The sequence below is a fragment of the Rhinopithecus roxellana genome, chromosome 4, assembly GCF_007565055.1.
Source record: "Rhinopithecus roxellana isolate Shanxi Qingling chromosome 4, ASM756505v1, whole genome shotgun sequence".
NCBI lineage: Eukaryota > Metazoa > Chordata > Mammalia > Primates > Cercopithecidae > Rhinopithecus > Rhinopithecus roxellana.
In genome coordinates this window covers 39,368,996-39,390,923 of record NC_044552.1, presented here as the reverse complement: position 1 = coordinate 39,390,923, position 21,928 = coordinate 39,368,996, and the positions used below count along the sequence as shown (strand labels likewise).

Below are 21,928 nucleotides of genomic sequence, written 5' to 3'. Positions count from 1 at the left end.
AATGCCTGGCACACAGTACTCAATAAACAACTACTGAATGAACTTTTCAGGGTGGATTGAGGGAATAATAAAACATTAAAATTAAGTCATACTTAGTAATTCTCTAATTTCTTCTTAGGCTACCAAAGAGGTTTATATCATTGAGGTTTTAGGTTTTACATCCTAACTGCCAGAATATATACTAGAAAAGTCTATTAAAGGATAGTTTTGCTTTTAGTGGAGGCCTTTCCAAATATCCAAGATTAAGAAAAATAACTTCTCACTATCCCTAAACAAGTGAGAAGCTCTATCTTTGTTTTTTTGTGTCTCAGAGGATAGGCTAGAGTCTCTTTCAAGATCACTGTCCTAAGAGTCTATGATAATGATTTAAAGAAAGAGTTACTAAAGAAAAATAAAATAGGCTGGGTGTGGTGGCTCACACCTGTAATCCCACCACTTTAGGAGGCCAAGGCAGGCAGATCACCTGAGGTCGGGAGTTCGAGACCAGCCTGACCAACATGGGAAAACCCCATCTCTACTAAAAATACAAAATTAGTTGGGCGTGGTGGTGCATGCCTGTAATCCCAGCTACTTGGGAGGCTGAGGCAGGAGAACCGCTTGAACCCAGGAGGCGGAGGTTGTGGTGAGCCAAAATCACACCATTGCACTCCAGCCTGGGCAACTAGGGCAAGATGCCATCTCAAAAAAAAAAAAAAAAAAAAAAAAGGAAATATAAGAACTGCCATATGCGGTTCACTAGATCTGGTAAAAAAAAAAATTTTAAAGAGGACAGCAACCTTTAAAAAAGAGCAGGCCAGGCACGGTGGCTCATGCCTGTAATCCCAGCACTTTGGGAGGCCGAGATGGGCAGATCACGAGGTCAGGAGGTCGAGACCATCCTGGCTAACACGGTGAAACCCCGTCTCTACTAAAAATACAAAAAATTAGCCGGGCGTGGTGGCGGGCACCTGTAGTCCCAGCTACTCAGGAGGCTGAGGCAGGAGAATGGCTTGAACCCAGGAGGCGGAGCTTGCAGTGAGCCGAGATTGTGCCACTGCACTCCAGTCTGGGCAACAGAGCGAGACTCCATCTCAATAAAAAAAAACAAAAAACAAAAAACAAAGCAATGGTCTCCAAACACCTCCATGCCTTCTCTAATACCTTGTGAATGAGTGATTACCAATCCAAGCTTCACCATTTCCAGACTGTGTGATTGGACAAATTACATATCTAAGATTAAAGTTTCCTCATCTATAAAATGGGGGTAAATAAGAATACCTCCTTCATAAAGTTGTCTGATGATTCAATGAGATAATATAATATAGAATTTAGCATATGGAAAGAACCTAATAAATGTTTCCCACAGTTAAAGACTCTACCTTTACTGAACCTTCATTTTGTATTCGTTTCTAGCCCTTGACCTCTTTTTCCGGGAGAGTACAATTTTTAGGAGAGCTTCCTGTAGTGTGTAGTTCACAATTTGGAGCATATATGTCTGTGTTAGTCACGTTGATATCCTTTTACAATGACTTAACCTTAATCGTGTTCCTTCTTAAGTTTTGGTTTCTTCCCAGAGAAATCCTAATTTTTTAAGTGTATTTTCAAATACCATACACTTTAACCTTTTCAATCTTTTAGTGGGAAAAAAATGGCTGTAAAATATCTTCACTTCCTAAATGCTCAATCACCAAGAAAATATAATCCTGTCATAAATACATGATTACAACATATTTGCTTTTTATGGACAATTATTAATGCTTATAGTAGAGAAAAGTCACCTTAACCTGATCTCATAAACAATTTCTGAACTCAACTTCCTGAAGAAACCTGAGACTTCTGAGATTTACTCTCAAATTGGATGAGTCAGAACACGTGAGAGATGTTTTTCAGGCATCACCAATCAATCCTAAAGTTACTAACAGGAAAGATACAAGGCCTAGCTCTGAGACAAACATATCAATTAATGACAAACAAGAAACTGTCTTTATCTCAGCCTCAGGTCCCACAGAGCAAGGATAATCCATCCGTCACTCTGCCCCACCCAGAGTTATACTGGATTGTGTGTCTTTTCAAGTCTGCAGCAATATGGAGGGAAGAACCATGTCCTAACACTCCAGCATAAACACAAATATCCTTGACTTTTAATCATGGCCTTGACTGCAGTTATAGGTCAGTCATGGTGTCACCTCAAGGCCATAAACTACCTAAGTTTTCAGGGACTAAATCAATGCTATCTCACAGAAAGGTTCAACAACAACAACAACAAAAATGAAAGCTGTTGCCAGGTACCGTGGCTCAGGCCTGGAATCCCAGTACTTTGGAAGGCCAAGGTGGGTGGATCACTTGAGCCCACGAGTTGGAGACTGGCCTGGGTAACAGGCTTTTGTAGAGATGGTGAAACCCCGCCTCTACAAAAAATACAAAAATTATCCGGGTGTGGTGACACACACCTGTGGTCCCAGCTACTCTGGAGGCTGAGAAGGGAGGATCACTTGAGCCTGGGAGGCACTGAGTCATGCCACTGTACTCCAGCTTGGGCGATAGAGCGAGACTTTGTCTCAACAACAACAAAACTGTTGTTGAACTTTAAATATTTTTATGTTTTTTAAAAACTATAATTCATTCTTTTTATATGGCAACCTTCAGAAACAGTATCAATATTATTTTAATTACTATATTAGAGAAATCCAACAAATTGACATACGTTTTTATATGGATATGATATATGAACAACCCTCTGGTGTTGGGTTTTTGTGCGCACACTCGAGGCATAAAATATCACTAAAGATAACTCCATTCCTATTTCTCCACCAGCTTCTCTCCTGTCACCTAAAACAGGGGGTCTTAGAGGGAAGTGGTAATCAAATCTGACCTGTAACATAAACTTGAGAGAGAAAATCAGTTCTTTCCTATCTGTTGGGTCTGCTGTACTCACAGGCAGGACGTGATTAATCAAAATGACTACATGCAAGAGAAGAGAATGAAGCAGAGGACAAGGGTTGCTCCTGCAGACCCTGAGGATGAACCCAGGGAGAAAGGGGTCCCCAGGGCAGAGAAAGCACACTAAGAACCACCACCAGGAATAAGGGGAAGGCTATTTATTGGACCCCTCAGATCTGCAACAACACACTTTCAGAAGCAATCATGGTTTCCTCCATGAGAGTAGACCAAATCTAGCTTTTAAGAGTTCGGGCTAATTTCCCTTTTTCTGTCTCAGGTAGAAGCCATTGAAAGCCGTAAAAAGGAGCCAGTCATCTGACATAAGGAATCCCTTCATCATGTGTTTCAGCCGAGGGGCAAAGTCTGTCACAAGCACAGAATGGTGTTTTTAAAAACGCTCTAAAGATGGAAAGGAACCGTGGAGCACCAATGTCAGAATCGATTTTATAAGTTCTCCTTCTAGGGTGGTGTTCCTTCAGCTTAGACTTCTCGGAGAGCAGTTGCATCTGCTTTCCATTCTATAAACCACAAAACATAAAAGTACAGAAGGCAACCGTATCCAGGGGGTGCTCAAAAATGCTAATTGGGAGAGGGGTGGTTCATCTGTCTCAAGTTGTCTTTCATCAGGCAAAGACGGAGACAACCATTTATGTAAACCTGTGGAGATGAGGAAAGCAAGCTGTCTTCTTTGAGCAGGACCACAGCTTCTGAAGCACAATCACTGGTATGGGGAACAACAAGGGGGTGGCCATGCACTTCCTACAGTGATAGCTAAAGAGTCATGGGCTCTAAGAGTCTCCATACTTTCAAATGACTAAAAAGCCAAATTTCACATCTGCATAATTGAACCCTAAACACTTGGAGTCATACTAAGAAGGGAGGAGGGCAGAAAAGAAAAAAAAATAAAAGCACCCCAGGAAAATGAACTGACTCCGGGAAAACATGTCCAATTTTCTTCTGAATGAGTAAGTTTGAGTGGGGGCAGCAGAGCAGGCAGAGAGCTTTCTGAAAGCCCAAAGGTACGCTGGAAACAAGGCAGCTGCTATTAGCAGGGCTCCTTCTGTAAACACTTTGGTTAAACATGTGTGGGTGTGAAGGAGGATCTGCTTTCCTAGGAATTGCTCACAACAAGGCACACCAGGGACAGGGTGCTGAACTTCATGCAGACGGGAGGAAACAAGTCAATGGCAGCAAATCCTGAACCCCGCACACAAAAGGCTATTTCCTGTTCCTGTGGCCAGCAGGCTTCTGTGTAACACGACACCACGACAGCCAGTGATTCTGCCAAAGCTGTCTGCAGGGAATACCTGCCATACTGGGGCAGCAGGGTACAAAGATCTCCACAATCTCACCCCTTATCCTCCACCCATTTCACCCTAATCAGTACTCAAATCAGGCTGTGTAAACCTCAAATATTTCTTGAGAAAACGGGAGTGTCGAAAATGATGCACAGTCTACTAGCTTAGAACTATGCCTCTTAATTGCTACCAGGGTCAATCATCCTAACACAGAGAGGCAGATTTACCATTTCCTATCTTAAACTATTTCTGTCATATTACTGTCATTCATAATACAGATATACTCACACTTATACAAACACACATTCATACATACAGAGATTCCCGTTTCAAAACAATCTACACTAACTATGAAACATTAAATTCTATGTCTTTTCTAATAACCCTGTTAGCTAGACTGGAGTTTTAGAATGAACTTTCTCCACTCATTTCTGGTTCTTTTGACTAATAGGAAACCGTTTGCAAACAAACGGCCTCCTCCAAGCATAGGAAGAGCCGTAGACTGGAGGCTCTGGCACTAACTGTGCAGCCGTGGACCAATAATTTACAGCCTCTGGGTCTCAATGTTTTCACCTGTAACATGGGAGGGGGTGGGTTATCTCTAAGATGTTTTCCAGCTACAAATGCTATGATGCTAACCACTCAGAAGAGTGAGCTCCCAACCCTCAGTCCTTTCTGGAGACTGTAACGGCATCAGAAATGACTGAAGCCAGGCAGAGCTGACTTGGGGTGGCTATGAAAGGTAGCTGACAGTGCAGCACCTGCCATCACAGAGCATCTGGCTCATGTCCACTGAGAAGCCCCAAGAGTAAGGTGCGGACCCCCCTTATTGTCCCCACCAAGGGCTTTCTCCAGCTGATCTGGTGGCTCCCAGAATCATCTGGCAGGAGACAGATCCATGTGACAGAACCTAAACAAGGAAATCTGAGGGAAAAAAAAAGCAGCAAACTGGTTAAAACTGGAGGCTACATAGGGTACACCAGGCATGACCATAGGTTAAATTACAACACACACAATGGGAGAAGAGAGAATTAGTAAACTTAGGAGACAATAAGCAGGGAAGAGAACGAAAAATGATATGTATAACCTAAGATATCATATCCTATAATAAAATGTTAAAGAAAAACCAGAAGGAAGTTGCATTGTTAAGACAAGGTGATGAGAAGCGCTCTTAGGTATCACCAACTTTTGCTGGATAGGGATCATAACTGTCTTACAGAAAAGGCTGGGCATTTCTTGTTTTAAAAAAAATCTAATAGAAGAAAAAAGGGGCTATACCACATGTCACACCTGTCCTGGCCTCTCAGCCTTGGCATAGCCTGAATCTCAATGGTAAAGCCAGAAGGGGGAAGGAAATGAGATACAAAAGGGTGGGACAAGAACTTGAAATGTTACTGAGATGTGATGCTGGCAAGGGAGAGAGGCCCTTAGTTCGAATCATAGTATTGAACTGGGTGTGGTAAATTCAGGTTCAAATCGGGCTGATGTCAACATCCAGGGAATCAGATATGGCAGTTGGAGTATTATAGGAGGTCCCAGGCATGGTGATACCTGATGTCACATGGATGATTATATCCATCGTTCTAGTAATTGTCTGCCAGTCATTCATTCATTCATTCAAAAAAAAAAAAAACTATCAGGTATCTATCTACTCTGGTATTGTGCTAGGCACTTAGAATATTAATGTTGAATAAAAATAGACCTACTCCCTGGTCCTATGGAGTTTTATGACATAATTCCTGGTCCCATGGAGTTTTACAGTTGGGTAGGAGAGACAGACACTAATCAAATAATCATATAACGATGGTAAATGCTAAAAAAGAGATGTTCATGGTACCATAAAAATGTACAGCGGGGGAACTCCAACCACACTGAGCATCAGGGAAAGCTTCTCTAAGGTAGTAAATATTAAGCTGACATGAATGACATGAATGACAAGCAGAAGTCTAGAAGATGAGTAGGGGAGGTTAAGAGAGCTTTAGGCCTGTGTCCAGCTCCTGGGAAGAAGGCAGCATCATTTTTTTTTTATGGACTTGATAGAAGGCCTGTGTTTAGAGCACTGTGAAAAAGGTTCAAAATAGTATGAGATGAAAATGGAGAGCAGGCAGGGAGGAGTCAGGCTGTGCTGACCCTGCTAGGCCATGCTAGACATTTTAATCTTTATCCTAAGTGCAACAGGTCACCTTAGAAGGTGTTTAGGTATAGAGTGACATAATCAGACATGCATTTTTAAAATCTTCCTCGGGCAGCATCCTAACAGAAACAGGGCAGAAGTCCAATCTAGGACCAGGCGTGCAGGAAAGGGTGTGGAGAGAAAACAGCAGCTGGAATGGACACAGGGGTGGAGCCCAGGGGCTGCACTCAGGCTTCAGGCTCTTAGCTGCCTCCACACAACCTCTGATCATGGGGGCGAGGCTCCTGAGATGGCCTCAGGCTGGATCAGGATGAGTTCTGGATGGGTAAGGTGAGCCTTGAGTAATAGGTCTGCCTTGGGCCTACAGCTGGGAGTGATCTGAGCCAGCTCCACCTCACACCTTCTAATTCAGGGATAGAGCCTGGGCATCTGTATGTTTAACAAGCTCCCCAGATGATGTGATTATGTGCAAAATCAAGAACAATGGGCATAATTTTTATTAACGAAATTTAGAAAGGAAAATTACCGAACCCTATTTTGATTTAATCTTCCCTATCAAAAAGGATGATCTTACATAGAAAGAGCAGAACAAACATGCGTAAGAGGAAATTAAGGCCCAAGAGAGGTAAGGAAATAAGGGAGAGCAGTGTGCTGTTTTAGATGAATTCAAGTCTCTGCTCCAAGATAAATGATATCCCCTAACACGCCAAAAATGCAGGTACCTAGTACTCAAGGGGCTGCTTCTTGATGGAGCAGGGTCTAAAGAGTTCTTCCTTAGATTAAAATATGCCTCCCTATAACTCCAATCACTACTAATCTTAGTTTTGCTCTCTGGGATTACTACTCCACATGACAGCTGTTAAATTACTTGAAGATAATGTCTTTAAAGTTTATGACACAAAATACACTAGGTTTTACATTCCCTTATTCCATTTATCTTATACTGAAAACAGCATTGCTACTGGTAAAATCTAAGTTGCTGAAGCTAAGTTGTTTTGGAGCCACTGTTGGTGTTGACTTGCTTGCAGCCCACTAACAACACTTTCAATAGCCAATGTGCAAAGAACTTTTCACATTTGATCCCACAGTGACTATCAGAAAGCAGAATGGGTTCACTAAAAAACTGTCTCCTAGAATTACTAAAGCAATAGATTAGAAGGCAGCTCATCTGTCTATTGCATATCTGGACCTCGGCAAGATATATGCCTTATCCCTAAGTAATTTATAGCTAGTTAAAAAGACTGGCAGAAAGTGGTCATTAATATATAGATCATGGTCAGTTTAGACAGAGGTATATGGTGGCATAATCCAGGGCACAACAGTCTTATTTCTGTCCAGCATCTTCACCAAAGTCTTGAAGGATTAGAAGTGACCTTCCAAGCTTCAAGATGAGACAAAGTTGTGAGGAATAACCCAAGACAACACAAGAAGAATCAGAACTATAAAACAACCCTACAGGATGGAAAGAGGAGGTGAAAGCAACATGATGAAAGGAAATAAGAGCAAAAGTACAGTGCTGCATTTTGTCAACTACAAGACAGGATGGGGGAGCCAGATCCAAGAGCAGAGTTTTTCATTGACTGACAGCCACAATGTGATGGGATAACAAAAAGTTAACACAAACTTGGGATATATTAACAGAACATTAGTAGACCTCTACTTGACCTGGTCAGGCATAGCTAGAGGATTGTGTTCTCAAGAGGCAGCGTCAGGCTGGAGCACTGGAGAAGACAGGGCAAGGTGTGGGACCTCCATCGGTCATATGAGGAATGGCTGAAGGATGGCTAAGAGTGCCCATCTACCTTCAACCTCTCCAGATGACACTCCTTCTCCTTCCCACCTGAACAAACACTTGGATTTCCCCAGATAGTCCCTCTTAACCTTTCCACGCGGCTGATGTTCATTTTCCCAGTCAAAATGGGTCAAATCCTCTTTGGAAGTTCTTTCATCTTTACTATTATCTACCAACCTGCAGGACATTCCTCCACATGGGAAAGTGGCTCAACATCTTCCTTGTTCCCCTGTCTTGTACTGAGTCCTACCCAGTCCCAGGGACAGACGGCCCACCACAGCCTAGCCCACTCCTAGTCACAAACTGCAACCACTGCGGGAGAGAATCACATAATCGTGCCAATTGGCTCTTCCCATGATCTCTACCCTCACTGGGTCCTCAGAGATGCTCGTCCAAAGTCATTTTCCATTCCCATCATTCACCCTGGCAATAGCTCCAAACATTTCTCATTCTAAATCTTTCCCCCTACACCCTCACCCACTCCCCACCTAAAACTGTCTGTCAGGTTTCACCTTCCTAAGACACAGATTTCCAATTTCAGCTCTGAGGAGTTCAGAAATCTCCTAGCACCTCAGTTTTCATATTCACTATATGGTTCACAATCTGACTCTTCTGTTAAATCTTGTCTTTTTAAGTCTATTAAAACCAATTGTTTTAAACCATTAAAAAGTAAGTCTTTATTACAATAAACAAAGCCCTAAAAAGAATCTGATGCCCCTAACTGGGAGTAGTGCCATACAGTTCTATTCCTGGAATACTTTTGCATATAAAATGAAAACACTTTTTAGACTGATCATATCTATAATATATTATTGTTGCTATTAATACTGCATAGTCAATGTACACCAATTCTCTGTGTGAAGCCGTAAGTGCATATCCATTATTTAATGTGAAAATACACCACCAGGGCATCTTTGTATAAAGTGCATGCCTAACTTGCCCCTCTGCTGGGTTACCCCTTAAGTTAATATTTCCTTCAACGTTAATCTCCTATTCTGATCCTTTTGCCCACAGTCCATCACAAAAGGTAAAATGGGGCAAAAAAAGGACCCTAAACAACTAATAAAGGGGATACGTATGCATACATGTGGGTATACACATATATGTATATATACTATACATATAAAACTAAAACTAAATATAAAACAAAAAGAGAAAGATGATGTGTTAGAAAAGAACAGGAGAATGAAACCAAGACTTCCTCTGCATGGAGACCTAAAGACAGGCTAGAAACGGAACTGTTTCGGGGAAGAAGGATAAAATGAAGCATTATATAGGAGATGAACTCTTCTTATCACAACTAAATGTTAACTATGCATCTTACATTCCCAGATAGAAGAAAATTACAAAGACAACTTTTTGAAACAAAAAGTTAATTTTTCCAGGAACATCACCCTCTCTACTTTTCTAAAAGCATAATAAAGTCAGATCATCTTCAGTTAATCAGGGAACGCCAACAGACAGAAATCCAAACACAGCACCTTTAAGAAGCTCATCTGTGGATACTGCTAACAGGCTAAGCAACAACATAACGGGTTGACCACCAGTCCTTCCCAGAATCCCAGGCAGCTTCATTCTTTAAAGCTAGCACAGCCTGCACCTAAAGTCTACTCTTCCTCATAAGGTGGCTGCCAGAGCAGAATCAATATGAAACAGTGTTTACACACAGGATTTGAGCCCTTTTTAAAAATAAGGATTGTGACTAGCAACCTCCTATACAGAGATGCCCTGTTCACACATGTGCAAGGCAGCAGCAAATTTACCCAACTGCCCCACCTGAATGATCTCAAAGGATGAGGCTGGGACAAAACTTCCCAGGAACTTCAGAAATTACAACACTGCACCACCAAAGTAAAAGAAAACCACTTCCAACAATCTGTCTTTGAATGCAGTGACTTCAGTTCCTTGACACAAGTTGCCTACAAGTGAGCAGGACCACAGTGGCTGTGAAGCCTGAGAATTCACTAGACTCCCACTCTCCTCCACACCCACACTGATGGTACCCTGCTGTCATTCTTCCTGCTCACCAACAGTCACTGAGCTTCTTAGGGGTCCATTTGCCCTCACACTCACAGTCACCATCACCCCAGGCCCACTTCGTCTCCCAACTTGTTTCACATTAAAGAATCATGTGGTCACTCAGCACTTGAACACAACAGTAACTTAAGACACATGCAACTCAGCTGCGCTTTCTGATTTCTGAAAGGATTACACTAGTAAATGTTTTGGGACAAGCACAGTGGAATCCCAGGACAGCCAAACATATACACAGCCTAATACCAACTGGCCTAAATGGCTGAGGCCCCCTTAATTTTTAAAGGAGCTCTGTTTGCTGAGGGAATACAGAATCAGACTGAAGTTAGATGGAAACCACTTCAGCCACAGTAACTGCTGATAAGATTATTATTAGACAGGATGTCTGGCAAGTGGTTTTTACCTTAAATACCTGCCTTACATAACTGGAATCTAATCATTTAAATGATTATATTGCATTTTAAAGTATAATTCAGATATTCCTAATGCTAACTCCCTTTTATGAAAATATTCTCTCTAAGTATCCTAAATCATGTCTAACGGACAGAAGAAAAAGAAATTAGTCCTGCAGGACACATGTCACTTAGACTGTTGGCAACAAGCCCAACTTGATAGGGATGAAGGTGACTGCCTGTTAAGAATCCGGAACTCACAGTCAACTGTAATAGCTGAAATGGCCTCCAGCAAGTCATTTCTCCAAGAATCGATTTCTTCCATCTGTGAAATATACACTTTTAGAATTGTTTTAGGCCTTTGGTTTGTAAATGGTAAAGAACTGCATAAATGAAAGTGACATACAGAAATTGGAGGAAGCTGAGCCACGATAAAGTACATTTCAGCTTCCCAAGAGTACTTGGTGGTAAGTACACAGGGCCATGGAGCTATGGAGAACTGCCTTTAATACCTGTATTTACCACTTACTAGTAGTAAGTGGGACCTTGCGTGAGTTATTCCACCTCTCTACCATCAGTTTCCATAATAATGCCACCTATCTCATAGAGCTGTTGTGAGGAATGTATGAGTTAAACTCATTAGAACAATGCCTGACACATGATAAGCATTTAATAAATGGTAACTAACAGTAATTCAATCAAACAGACACTAGAAAAATATTACGGCTAGGATAATGGTGGGTGCCGCTTCCTGAAGAGGTCAGTGACCCATTTATTCATTGATCACCCAACCAAAAGTCAGGTAGTGAGCAGGTACTGTGTAAGACAATGGGGGACACAAAGATGGATAAAACACGACTCTAGACTTGGAAAAGTTCAAAGTCTGATGGAGGAGACAGACATGTGAACAGTAATCATCAGCACATGGAACAAGATATAATCAAGGGTTGTACAAGGTGGCACGGGAGCCTGACTCGACTCTGCTTGGGTAGGTTGGAAGAGGCTTGACAGAGGTGGCAGCATTTGATTTGAGTTTTGAAGAAACAATAAAAATGTGTTTGGAAAGCCAGAACAAGGAAGAGTGTCTAGGCAAAGAAAAAAGCATGAAATACAGTAACGTATTAATTTAAAATTAAAAAAAAACAAGTGAAACTTCAAATGAATTGCTAAGGAGAAAGCCACAATAAATAGCATGATGGAATATCTAGCAGCCTGTGCAGAAGTGTCCAGAATCTCCTCCTGAGTGAAGGGCAAAGAGGGGTCTGAACCAAGGAAAAACATGTCCCGTGCACTTCCTTCCAGCATTTACATGCAGGGAAAATCAACTTTCATTGAGTGCTTAGAAAAACAACCAAGACTCAAAAGAACCAAGAGCTGCTTTTAAAGGAGAAAGGAAATCACGAAAGGGAACCCTGCAACCTAGCAAGAATCATGAGAAGGGAAGCCCCTTGGGTGTCTGCAAAGACAGTTTTATGAGCCACTGTAGGAGTGAGAATGTTGAGTCTCTTCTTTCTTAGCATCTTCTTTTCTCCACCCAACTGCTTCTCTGAGCTCCCCAGCCCCACTCCATCTTATCCTCCCTGAGTCTTCCCCACATCAGTAAATGGCACCACCATCCTCCAATTGTCCAGGCCAAAACTCTGAAGTCCTATTTTCCCCTCACCGTCAGTGAGAGTTGTGAGCTCTCTTAAAAAAAAAGAGTATTCAGAATCCTTCAGTTGTCCTTCCATCTCCATTGCTACCACCATTAACTTTCTCTGGCTACTGCAGCAGCTTCCTGAACATAATTCTGCTTCTTTCTTTAGCCCGTTATGGTCCCTTCAAACAGCCTCCAAACAGGTTTTATTATGCATGTAAATGACATAATGTCATTCCCTTGCTTCACATCCCCCACTACACTGGTACCCCACTGCAGTCAGAACTAAACCCAAGCGACTATTGTGGCCCCCAAAACTCCCCATAATCTAGGCTTTGCATGAGTTTCCTACTGCCTGAAATGTCATTCCTCACAGATCTTCAAAGCTTTTCAAAGGAGCTTTTCTCAACTTTCCAATCAAAATTAGTTCCTTCCTTCCCCAAGTTGTTATCTATCAATTATCCTATTTCATTTTCTCACAGCATTTATTATTAACAGAGATTATCATGTACATATGCTTATTTACCTATTTATTGACTATATCTGACACTAAAATATAAGCTCTTTGTGAGCAGAAGCTGCAATTCTCTCACTCACTTGCATCAATGCCCGGCAGATAACAAGCACTCATGAAGTATTTTTTGAAAGAGTGAATAACAGAATAGCAGCACATCGCCCACCCTAAAAGTGAGATGAACGTCCCAATCTACCAAACCAAAGGGCCTGGATCAGCATTATTTTTTAGGTGTAGCGGACCCATCTAGAGGATAATGAGTTTAAAGATATCTTAAGCAGTATCTCCCAACATCATACCCTGACTCTACCGCTATCGCCACTTTCTCAATCAAAAGAAGTGAACATTTGTGACAGACTAGGAGTTTCCTGGCACCTAGAGACAAGCAGCAGATGTCTGAATGATAAGAAGAGGTCTAGAGGAAGCAACTTCCCCAGGAAGCTGTGGGGAGGCCCTGGGCCTTCAGCTGAACACCAGCCATTAAAGACTTCCACAAAGTATCACCATCAGACACGCACTGCAAAGACACCAGGGAGGCAACACAGAATCAGACTGAAGTTAGGTGGAAACCACTTCAGTTAGGTTCTAGCCACCACATGGCTAGAACTTTTGGCCCTAGGAATTGCAAGAGACACTGGAAAAGGTTAACTATGAAACACTAAATGCTTATGACTTCCTCAATTTATGGTTGCTAATTTCATTTCACTCTTCTGGGAGTTTAAAGGCATCTCTGCCTTTTATCTTGGCAAGTGGGAGAACTAGAGGGGACTATATAGCCATGATCATTATCTACAGTTTTGGGGTAAGAGCTTGAGATATCAAGAGTAGCAAGCCAATCACAGAGAAGTAACTGGGCCCTTCCTGTTACAAATCTCTTGTCCAAAGTATTACACGAACTAAAATGCAGATACGGCATATTGCAAAGAAGTTACAAAATCCATTACAGGCAAGAATTTAAATTTAGTCATGCAATTACATTAACCCTAAACTGGAATAAAACCGAACGGTTTAACTATGTAAATGTTTTATTGAAATGTGATTTAAGCTGCTGCCCATCACTGGGGAACAATGACATCCTGGGACAGGAAATTAGAAGAGTTAATGCTACTAAGACAGATATGATATCCTCTCAACCCTGACTGCACTGATTTCTTCTCACCTGAACTTTCAATAATTCACATTTAATGAGACACTGCCACTGTGCTAGCCACAAAAGAAAATAAATCCCTGTAATAAATCCCTCAAAGAATGTACAATCTAGCAGGGTAGAAAAGGTGAATATACAGTGTCCTTAAAAGAAGGCAATCTTAACTAAAGCTTAGAGGATGGATACACTGCCTTTGGATGAAGGTTCCAGAACTCTTTCCTGAAGAAGATAACATAGTAGCCTTGGAGGATGGGTGGAATCTTGTCAGCAGACAGAGACTACTGTAGATGCACGGCTGAGTAAAGGGGTACAGAGAGAAGCACGTGTACTCAGGAATGGTATTACAGTTGGGGCACAGGATGTGGTATGCCAGGGCTAGGGAGGATAACTATCTCTTCAACTATAACTAAGAAGAGTGCTTTTCTTCTCTCTTCATATTACCTAATACCAAGTTTGCTACATGGGGTAGGTCCCAAATAATACTTATTGAATAAACAGAGAAGTCAATCCAGAGATTTATTTATTTATTTACTTATCTTGAGACAGAGTCTCGCTCTGTCGCCCGGGCTGGAGTGCAGTGGCCGGATCTCAGCTCACTGCAAGCTCCGCCTCCCGAGTTTACGCCATTCTCCTGCCTCAGCCTCCCGAGTAGCTGGGACTACAGGCGCCCGCCTCGTCGCCCGGCTAGTTTTTTGTATTTTTTAGTAGAGACGGGGTTTCACCATGTTAGCCAGGATGGTCTCGATCTCCTGACCTCGTGATTCGCCCGTCTTGGCCTCCCAAAGTGCTGGGATTACAGGCTTGAGCCACCGCGCCCGGCCAATCCAGAGATTTAAAAATTAAATCTATTCAATTCATTTTCACGTTGCTGCTGCTCCAGATGTTCCTAGGCTTTCCTTTAAAAACTGGGTCACAGTAGAACACTGCATCTCCTTGGTTATGGACAGATACGGGCGTTCTCTTACTCACAATATGGGAACATTTAAAGAAAGCTCACATGGCCAAGAGTGGTTGGGGTGACAAGTATGTATGTGGACATCTGGAAATTTGGAAAGTTTGAGAAAAGTTGTTGGGTCCAATACCTAGTGGATGTTGAAAAAAAAAGAAGACTGGTCTATAAATCAACTCTATTACTACTATAATCCCAAAATGAAGAGCACTAATACTCATAAAAATTCCAAGAAGCTATCAGTACCTAGAAATTAACTTGTTTTATATTTTCGTTTTCAGAAATATATCCAGTGAATGTATTCCCTGGCCTGCCAGTAACTTGCTGTGCAACTGCAGACAAGAAGCTTAACTTCCTGAGCCTCCCAACAGGGAGGGTGAAGAGAAGCTGACAACTGGAGGAGGGCCAGGCCTGTGGAGGTGGCCACACTCCCAATCTGCTCAGATGCATTTGTGGCACAGGCAAGCCCCACACCTCCTCTGAGCCTCACTCTCTGCATGCATATCTGCTAGGTGGGGATGCCGCTAAAACACAGATCCTCTTCACAATTTTTCCAGCCATTTGTTTCATGGTATCTAAGGTACCTTTAGGTTCTAAAATGTCCTCTGGATCTATTTTATGATCTCATTTTTAGATTTAAGGACAAAGCCTTGAGAGAAACATCTTCTTAAGTGAATCTAGCAACATGCAGGCTCCAAAAGCCATTTCTAAAGCATTAGTCATTAACAACATAAATAGCAGACAAATAATGATTAGAATACAGAAGTTAAACATTTAAAAAGCCAGTGGTTGCCAAATCATAGAACATATATTTATATATATTTTTATTAGTCATCATAAATCCATTACAAATCATATATAAACATATATATGTGTATATATATATCCACATTTGCTTCTACAAACATACACACACACACACACACACACACAGTCTAAGGATTACTATAAAGACAAAAGGAAAGCTATTATATGCATTAATGAATAAATCTAAAGTCTACTACTTTATTTTTTTTACATATGTTTAGGTGGTATAAGCATGGATTTCTTATATGCATATAGTGCATTGAGGTGAAGTCTGGGCTTTTAGTGAACCCATAACCCAAACAGCGATCACTGTATCCAATGGGTCATTTTTCAACCTTCACCCCACCTCCCACTCTCCCACCTTTTATAGTCTCCAAGTCCACTACTTTAAATACAGTAGCACCCATAGCTACAAGCTTCAAATTCACAAGTTAGTGTGAATTTTACTCTTGTGTTTTTATCAAAGACATATGTCTAGTGAACACATTGACTTTCCAATCCCACATATCAATGTTTAAAGTTTTATGTAGTCTAAAACATGGCCATTCTTCAAAGGACAATAATGTTCTTAATGCAGATATCTGGTTATCTTTAGTGTTTAGATGTTTGATTTTTATAATTCTATATTATTTTTTAAAATATACACTCATGCAAACTCATACATTCAGACTAAAATACATATACTCACAGAAAGTGAAACCTACTCTAAGTAACTATCCAAGAATACATTTACATAATATGGGCAGGAGAGAAGAAGAGATAGGTCATTCCTTTTATAAACAATTATGTTTTGAGACCATTAAGAACATTCGAGCCTAACCGCTATAAACAAAAATCCAACCATAAAAAAGATCCATGTTGAGAGCTTATTACACATTTTGTTTTGACTTACTTTCCCTCTATTCTAGTCCACCTCTACCAATGATAGCAACTAGATGACATGTAAACTTCCTTTCAGCTCTCAATACTTTTATCTGTAAATTAAAGATTTATAATAATTAATACACTCTCGTCATCACAAGCTAAAAATTTTCAAACTACTCTTTAAATAAATCTGTGTTTGCACAAGTGGGGCAAAAAGAAAAGAGTTGGGGATCTTAATGCACCAAATGTGAATGATTAGTCTGTAATGTAACGCCGATGTTAATTTCTCAGAAGAAAGGTAAAGTAAGTAGCTGACTAGAATTTATAAAGAGAAATGTCGAATGGGGAACCAGAGCTAAATGTAAATCAGAAGTGAATTCTGTGTGCCTGATGAGTCACTCATTGACCTTGCCTTATAACTACCAATCAAGGCTTCCTGTTCGCCCTGGGCAATTTTTAAGCAGACTTAATGAAACAGTTACACATGCAAGAAATGTAAGCCCAAATCTGAGACGGTAACACTAATTTTCTAATAGTAAGGGTGTGATGTTATCCCCTGCACCACCTGGATACAATATAGAAATGTATAATAAACATTCTCCCAAAGTGCATTATTACCATTCCACCTGGGTGTAGACTGAGATTGCTGCAGAGTAGAGCATTAGTAGAAATATCCCCCAAAATGTTATCCCCAAGTTATTGAATGTTATAATTCTTTTAATAAAAAAGAAGAAATCAGTGTCTTCAAGTCTTGATTCTTTAAAAATAAGCCGCTTCACAGCTCCAGGAGTTTTGAAGTGAACACATCTCCTCTGGTAGCCCCTCACCCCCAGCCTGCCAGCGTCTATGCAAGTGAAACCTATGAATCTGTCTTACCTGTAATCTGACTCTGTCCTTGTGGATTAAAAGGACTTGGTGCAGAGTTCAGGGAGGGCCGTGGGTTCTGAGGCGGGACACCTACTCTCATACTGGGATGAGGAATGCGCCCTAAATCACTGAGGCGGTCAGAGAACAAACTAGGTTTAGAGTCATCAAGCTTCTGTCTGTGCCCTGGAAATAGCAAATCATAAAATAAAAGCATATTAATTAGCTGAACAATTGATCATGCTAAATAGATATGTGAACATACAAACTGGGAGTTTAAGCCAAGGAATTATCAATATTAATATTTATAATGACGTGTCTACATAATGCCTTCCATTTCAAATTGCTTTATGAGCGGTATCTAGTGGCCAGCATTCCTAGCTGTGTTTTATAAATGGAGAGCTGAGGTCTCAGAGGGCAACTTGGAGTCAAGCATCAGTAGAGAGGCCGGACACTAGGCGCCTTCTCTGGTCTTCTCAGTGAGGAAAAAAAAAAAAACAGGAGAGGTGTGTATTGGGGGTGTTTGCTTGTTTCATGATGGAGGAAATCCCCTCTGAAAGTTCAGAGAGTCCATGCATGTTAGCCACAATGTCACAAAGCTGGAGCAGAGACACAGACAAACACATTTGTCAAAGGGAAATTTCCATGAAGACCATGGTGACTTTTCTTTAACGTTACAACTACTCTTTACTAAGACTCTTTTCTGGAAAATTAAAACTCAAACCTAAACCCCTCTAAGAAATGAAAAAACAGAAATGTAAGCAGGGAAACTCAAATTCTCGAGGAATCTGGATATTTTGTGATATGCCAGAGCTGGAAAGTGTATAATAAACTCTGTTAAATCAGAGAGAATGCTTTTTTATTTTAAATCCACTACTGTGGTTTTGGAAAAGAAGCTGAAATATACTCTTTGAGTAAACATGTGACTGTGACAATTCATTATCTGGGGGGGGGGGGGGAACCTTTCTATCTCTCTACCAGTTTATTCAAGTCTAAAACCTAAGGAAATTCTGAGTATTAGAGAAATACACAAAATTAAAATAAACCAAGGTATTAAGACTTCTTAAAAATCATCAAATCATTCTTAACAAAAGACATACTAGTGTCTTGGTGCAAGTATAACACAAAAGCATCTGAATATGGGTGTGCCATAGTAGAGTAAATCTATAGGGTGGTGCTATTGGGAACAGATGCAATGCCTAATAGAGAAACATAAATGGACTGTGGATTCCTTCCTCCAGATTCTGTGCCAGTGAGGCCCTAGGGTGCTGCCCCAACATTTTAGTATAACTATTAAGTGACTGAAGCTGATTCGAGGAAGAGCCGCCAAGATGATGATGGGATTAAGAGTTTGCCCCTTGAAGAGAAACTAAGGGAATTAGAATGGCATCCATAAAAGGAAAAAACCATGAAGAAGGTTTATGACAAGCCTTCAAGCATGAGAGTTTCTCACTACTCTACGGGTAACGCAAACGTCTTAGCTTCCACTTAATACAGAACAAGAGGAATGTATCAGGATAGGGTTAAATTGAATATTAGAATTTCCCAACTATAAGCTGTCTTCGTAAGACAAATTCCTTATTTTATTTGCCCCAAAATGCATTTTCCTGTCTCCTTTTTCATTGCCTACCCAGCCCAAAGAAAACAGATAGGAAGCCAAGGCTTGGTAATATGAGTGTAGCTGTCTCCACGGCCAAACGTGTTCCAACTAGACCCATTAACTGAAATGCACCCACCACCCTATTTCCTGCCAGTGCAAGATCTTGGGCATCTGCTATAACAGAGGGACTAGACCTAGGAGAAAAATGAACAGGAAAAATTAGAGAAATTCATTGTTAACGGTTGTTTTCCCCACCATTACTGTTTTGTATACAGATTACAAATAGATTTTAGCTCCCTAGAGGACTTTTAGAGATGACCCAAAACAGCTCCTAGACCCTGGCAAGTAAAGTGTTCACCTATGAAGTGACTGAGTTTTGCAGAGGTAGAATAACTAGCTTATGGTCCTCGGCTGCCGACTAGCTCAGCCTCAACGAGGATATAGCCCTGGTCAGAGGTGACTGAGCTTTTCCATTCATCGTGTGGCACCATCAATGCTGGTATTCTAGCTTTCTCTTCCCTTCCTCTTCCAGCTGCCATGGAGGACTGAAAATATCCAGATCATATAGAGTGAGACACCTAAGAACTAAGCCCAGTGAGGTGCCAAGGGTGGTTTTCCACATAAGCAGAAGTAGCAACAAGGATTCAATTACAAAGTTAATAATTCACCCATTACCCTAAACAAACGGCTGTAGCCTAACTCACAAAACTTCCATCCGTACATCTTGTTGGGTCTAACTAGTTTCACAATTAGGGAATTATATAGTACTTGTCACAGATCCATGGAGTCTGTGCCTCACACTCACACACACACACACAGACACACACATACACATAGTATTGGTGTGGTGTTGATACAGCTGTAAACATTAACAAGAAAGCTTACGGAATTGTCCCTGGAAGTTATTTTTCTTAATAGGCCGTATTTTTGGAATGGCAGGTTCCCTGAGGGCTGAGGGGAGGGCTACATGATCTTGCATGGTTCCTTTATACACTAAGACTTTACATGGGCTATGGGTCATAAGAAAATTGAATAAGCTTTGCCTCTGCTTTCTATAGCCTTTTCATTAGGTTTTCCTAGAGGCTGTATGAGATGTGAGCTCAGACTGTACATGTGTGAGTACATTTTTACTTTCTCTCAGCCCAGTGCTTTCAGGAGTAATAAGAAGTTGCAGGCAAAAATAAAGGACTTAGGCTAGGACTGGTAAGTGTGAAAAATTTTAAAGCAGGTGAAATTTTAAAACCCTCAATGACCTTTTGGAAATTATCTTCAAAGAGTGCTTCCAAGTATCTACAGGCACCCTAGAATAATTCAGGAAACATTTATCTGCAGATGCACACACACAAAAACATATGCATTTTTCTTTGTAGATATCTGCCCCTTCACAGCCACCACTGCAACCACAACAAAATGCACTCTTCATAATGTATGAAGTACATTGAAGAACAAAGTACATTGAAGAGCAAAAGCCAAACACGTTCTTCATATTTCAACTATGACAAATACCTGTTACCACTAAACCACATCAGGGTAACACTCGAATGATGGGCTGAAAGAGGGTGTACTTAAATCTCCAGCACCCAATTCCTTCAGAAATCAAGAACATAGAAGACCAAGGACACACTGACTAAGTCAAGGACAGGGTATTATGTCATAGAGCAGTGAGGACTAAACCTCATCTAAAGGGCCAAGGAGTAGATCTTCCAAGCAGGAGAAGGGTATGAAGAATGGAAAACTCCTGTATTATACTTGAAACTCTATGTAAAAATGCTCAGTCCTGGATCCCTACTCTAGCTGAACTTTCTCCCAGAATCCTTCCATCCTTGCTGAATAAGAAAATTCCCTAGGGAGTTTTGAAACATATGGATGTCCAGGCCCCATATCAGATCAATTAAATCAGAATTTCTGATAGTGGTACCCAGGGAAAAGGTCTCTTTTTTTCAAGAGTTCACCACATGATGCAATGTGCAGCCAGGATTGAGAACCACTGCCCAAGGTGATCTCAATCTCATACACTAAATACCACCTATTTATACCAATGACTCCCCCTTTTCTGGGTTGAGCCCTGACCTCTGTCTTGAGTTCCAGCTTTGTGTGTTCCACTGCCTACTTGACATCTTCCCTGGGATGTTCCAAAGGCATCTTAAATGCAGTATATTCAAAACAGAATTTTTTTATTCTCCCCTACAAAAAAAATCCTATTTCTAATAGTCCCCCATCTCAGTAAATGGCACTAGCCACTCAGTTTCCTAAGCCAAAAGCCTAGACATTTTCCTTGATTTCTCCTTATCTTTCTCTCTCTCCACATTCAATCCATTACCAATGAGCCCTGTCATTTCTATCTCAACGCTATATCTCAAATCAATTCAGTTCTCTCCATTTCTACTGACATAACCTTGGCCTAAGACTGTAGCATTTCTCTCTGGGCAGCTGAAAATTTGTCTCCTTTTCAGTTTCCCATCTCAAGAGCTTTCCATATTCCTGAAGTGCTCCTCCCTGATTCCTTGTAGGGCCCACTCTCTCTTACCCGTTAGACCTCAGAACGAACACCACCTCCTATGAGAGGCCTTGTCTGTCTTCCATAACCAAAATAGGTTCCCACCCTCTTGAGCACACCCTCTCTTTATTTTCTTTATGGCAGTCACCACAATCTATAATTATCTTGTGTATTTATTTTTGTCTCTCCTGTAAGACTGTAAGTCTCATGAGAATGAGCCCTCTGTCTTGTTTACAGCTGTAAACTCACGACCTAGTTCAGTGCCTGCTACCCAGTGGGTGCTCAGTAAATATTTATGCAATAAGTGAATGAATGAATATTCTCCTCTTTTAGATAAATTCCTTGAGTGAAAGAAAATTTTCTGGTCCAGGATATCATATTATATATATCATATTCTTTCCCCAAAAAAGTTCTTCTTGTTTGACGATCTAGGGAATCTAGTGGGCAAAACCTTTCTCTAGAGACAAGCCCCTATTCGTGC

At 41.0% G+C, this 21,928-nt stretch overlaps 1 protein-coding gene across 3 annotated transcripts in view; it reads right to left on the bottom strand.

Moving 5' to 3' along the window:
* The window catches only part of RUNX2 (RUNX family transcription factor 2), a 128,188-nt gene that overhangs the window by 41,573 nt on the left and 64,687 nt on the right, over nucleotides 1-21,928 (bottom strand). For 2 of the 3 annotated variants that reach the window (XM_030928951.1, XM_030928952.1), the window contains exon 4: nucleotides 17,363-17,536. The exons of the other annotated variant lie outside the window; for it this stretch is intronic. In XM_030928951.1, the coding sequence (XP_030784811.1) occupies nucleotides 17,363-17,536 (174 nt within the window). The remainder of the gene's footprint in view (nucleotides 1-17,362; nucleotides 17,537-21,928) is intronic. 3 annotated transcript variants of the gene reach the window in all.